This window comes from Geospiza fortis, unplaced genomic scaffold (genome assembly GCF_000277835.1).
Source record: "Geospiza fortis unplaced genomic scaffold, GeoFor_1.0 C13657822, whole genome shotgun sequence".
NCBI lineage: Eukaryota > Metazoa > Chordata > Aves > Passeriformes > Thraupidae > Geospiza > Geospiza fortis.
Window position 1 is genome coordinate 1 of NW_005058449.1, and position 1890 is coordinate 1890.

A 1890-nucleotide genomic window follows, 5' to 3' on the forward strand; every position below is an offset into this window, starting at 1 on the left:
AAAACAGGATTAAATATCTGACAGCAGCCACTGCTTGTTCAATCCTGTCCCCCATCCCAGCTCCACGTGCTGCTGGCTGCTGTGAGCCCAGCACAGTGCCCATGCCCATCCCCAGCAGGTCGGTGCCTCACGTCCTCTCCCGTTCCTCATCCGCGTGCTGCAGGTAGATGGTCCCGCTCTGCTCCTTCACAGACTCCTCCAGAGGGGTCAGCAAGTCCTCCAGCTCCTTCTGCTGGGACAGAATGAAGTCCAGTTCCTGATCCAGCCTGCAAAGAGAAATGCCAACTGCTTCCCTTTCGTGTTGCAGACATTGCAGAGCTGTCCCACAGCCAGGCAGGACAATGCAGAGAAGAAATAAAATCAATTCAAGTGCTCATGGTCACCTACCTCTTCTGGTCAACCTTCACCTTCTCTACTTCTCTGTGTAAGGAAGTAATCTGGAAACAGAAGACATTTCATTACACCCTGAAAACCAGGAAGTCAGCTCTGCAAAGAAGAGAGGTGGGAGGGAGAAAGCAGCACCGTGCAAGTTCTGCTGGAAATGAGAGATGGACACAAAGATTTAGAGACCCAAGATGGAATAAGGGAATAATGATCCTCCCTTATTCCTTATTCCTCATCACTAATCCACCCCAGTGATGGAATAAACTTGGAATAATCCCCCACAAGAGAACTTGGTGTCACAGAGCAAAGGCACAGAACACATTCCCAGCTCCAAGGCCTAAAGGCCAGAAGAGACACACAGAGACTGTGAAAAGCACCCAGGGGAGCTCACAGCTATCTGTACCATGTTCTAGATGCCTGTGGCACCTGTAACAGAGCCCCTGGAGGAGCCAAGCCAGCAGAATGAGGTTGCTCTGGAGGCCTCCTCACCTTCTCCCCGTTCTCGATCAGCATGCGGTCCCAGGCATTGACTTGTGTGGCCTGATGCAGGAAGTGCTTCTCCTGGTCCTCCAGCTCCAGGCTCCACTTGTTGATCAGACTCTCCAGCTGGGCATAAGTCATCACTGGGGGGGCACTGAGAGGAGTGAGGGCAGCACAGGACACGAGGTCAGGACAGACAAACACCACAACTCTCACTGATCTCCCCTTCCTGCTCCAGAGCCCAGCCTGAGCCCTGCAGCTGCTCCAGCCCAGGCAGGAAAGGGTCAATGGCAGCAAACACCCACCTGGCTGTGGTGGTTGTGGTTGTGGCAGCTGTGGAGGTCACAGCTCCAATGGCACCAGTGGTGGTCAATGGCTTCAGGTTCAAAGGGAAGCCAGAAGCAGAAGTTGTCCCTGCAGGAAGAGATTCCAGTCAGGCAGCAGAAGGGGACACAGCTGGCACCTCTCTAACAGAGAGCAGCTCCAGGGTGCCCATGGCTGGGGAGCTGCAGCAGATCCCTCTGAAGGGAACAACAGCAGATCGTACATCAGTCAAGGAGGGAATGAAAACATCCCCAGCCCAACCCCTTGTCAACATCCCCATGTTTTACTGCTAGAACCAAGAACTGCCAGCACACCCAGCTCCTCCCCTGCACCTCTGCACTGGGTGAGAGAACTTCTGTGTTTCCTCAAAGAGGTGGAAAAGGATCAGAGAAAGACAGACTGTGGATTTCAGTTACTTGAGGGCTTTACAAATCACAGCTGCTGAGCTGCTACTCTGACATGGCCCTTTACACCTGTACAGAGCACTGAATTCAGTCTCCCTTCTCTTCAGTGACTTTCAGCATCCTGTTCCTACCTGTGGCAGTGCTTGTGGTGGCAGCTGTGGTTCCAGGAACCTTTAATCCAAAGCCAAGTGTCCCCAGACTGGCTGTCCCAGTGGAACCAGTGGAGGTGGCACCCACTGTGAAGAGAAGACAGCATTACCAGGTTGCATGAGCCATGGAATGCAGGGCCCTTGGAGAA

The 1890-nt window shown here is 53.3% G+C and overlaps 1 protein-coding gene across 1 annotated transcript; it reads right to left on the reverse strand.

Annotated features, from left to right (window-relative positions):
- Positions 1 to 111: 111 nt before the first annotated feature.
- Positions 112 to 1754, reverse strand: NUP62CL (nucleoporin 62 C-terminal like). Its single transcript, XM_005431567.2, has 5 exons — positions 1724 to 1754; positions 1170 to 1278; positions 874 to 1018; positions 388 to 437; positions 112 to 266 (listed from the first exon to the last, which is right to left on the reverse strand). The coding sequence occupies exons 3-5, from the start codon at positions 1003 to 1005 to the stop codon at positions 128 to 130; spliced, it is 321 nt and encodes a 106-aa protein (XP_005431624.2). The 5' UTR covers positions 1006 to 1018; positions 1170 to 1278; positions 1724 to 1754; the 3' UTR covers positions 112 to 127.
- Positions 1755 to 1890: the final 136 nt, after the last annotated feature.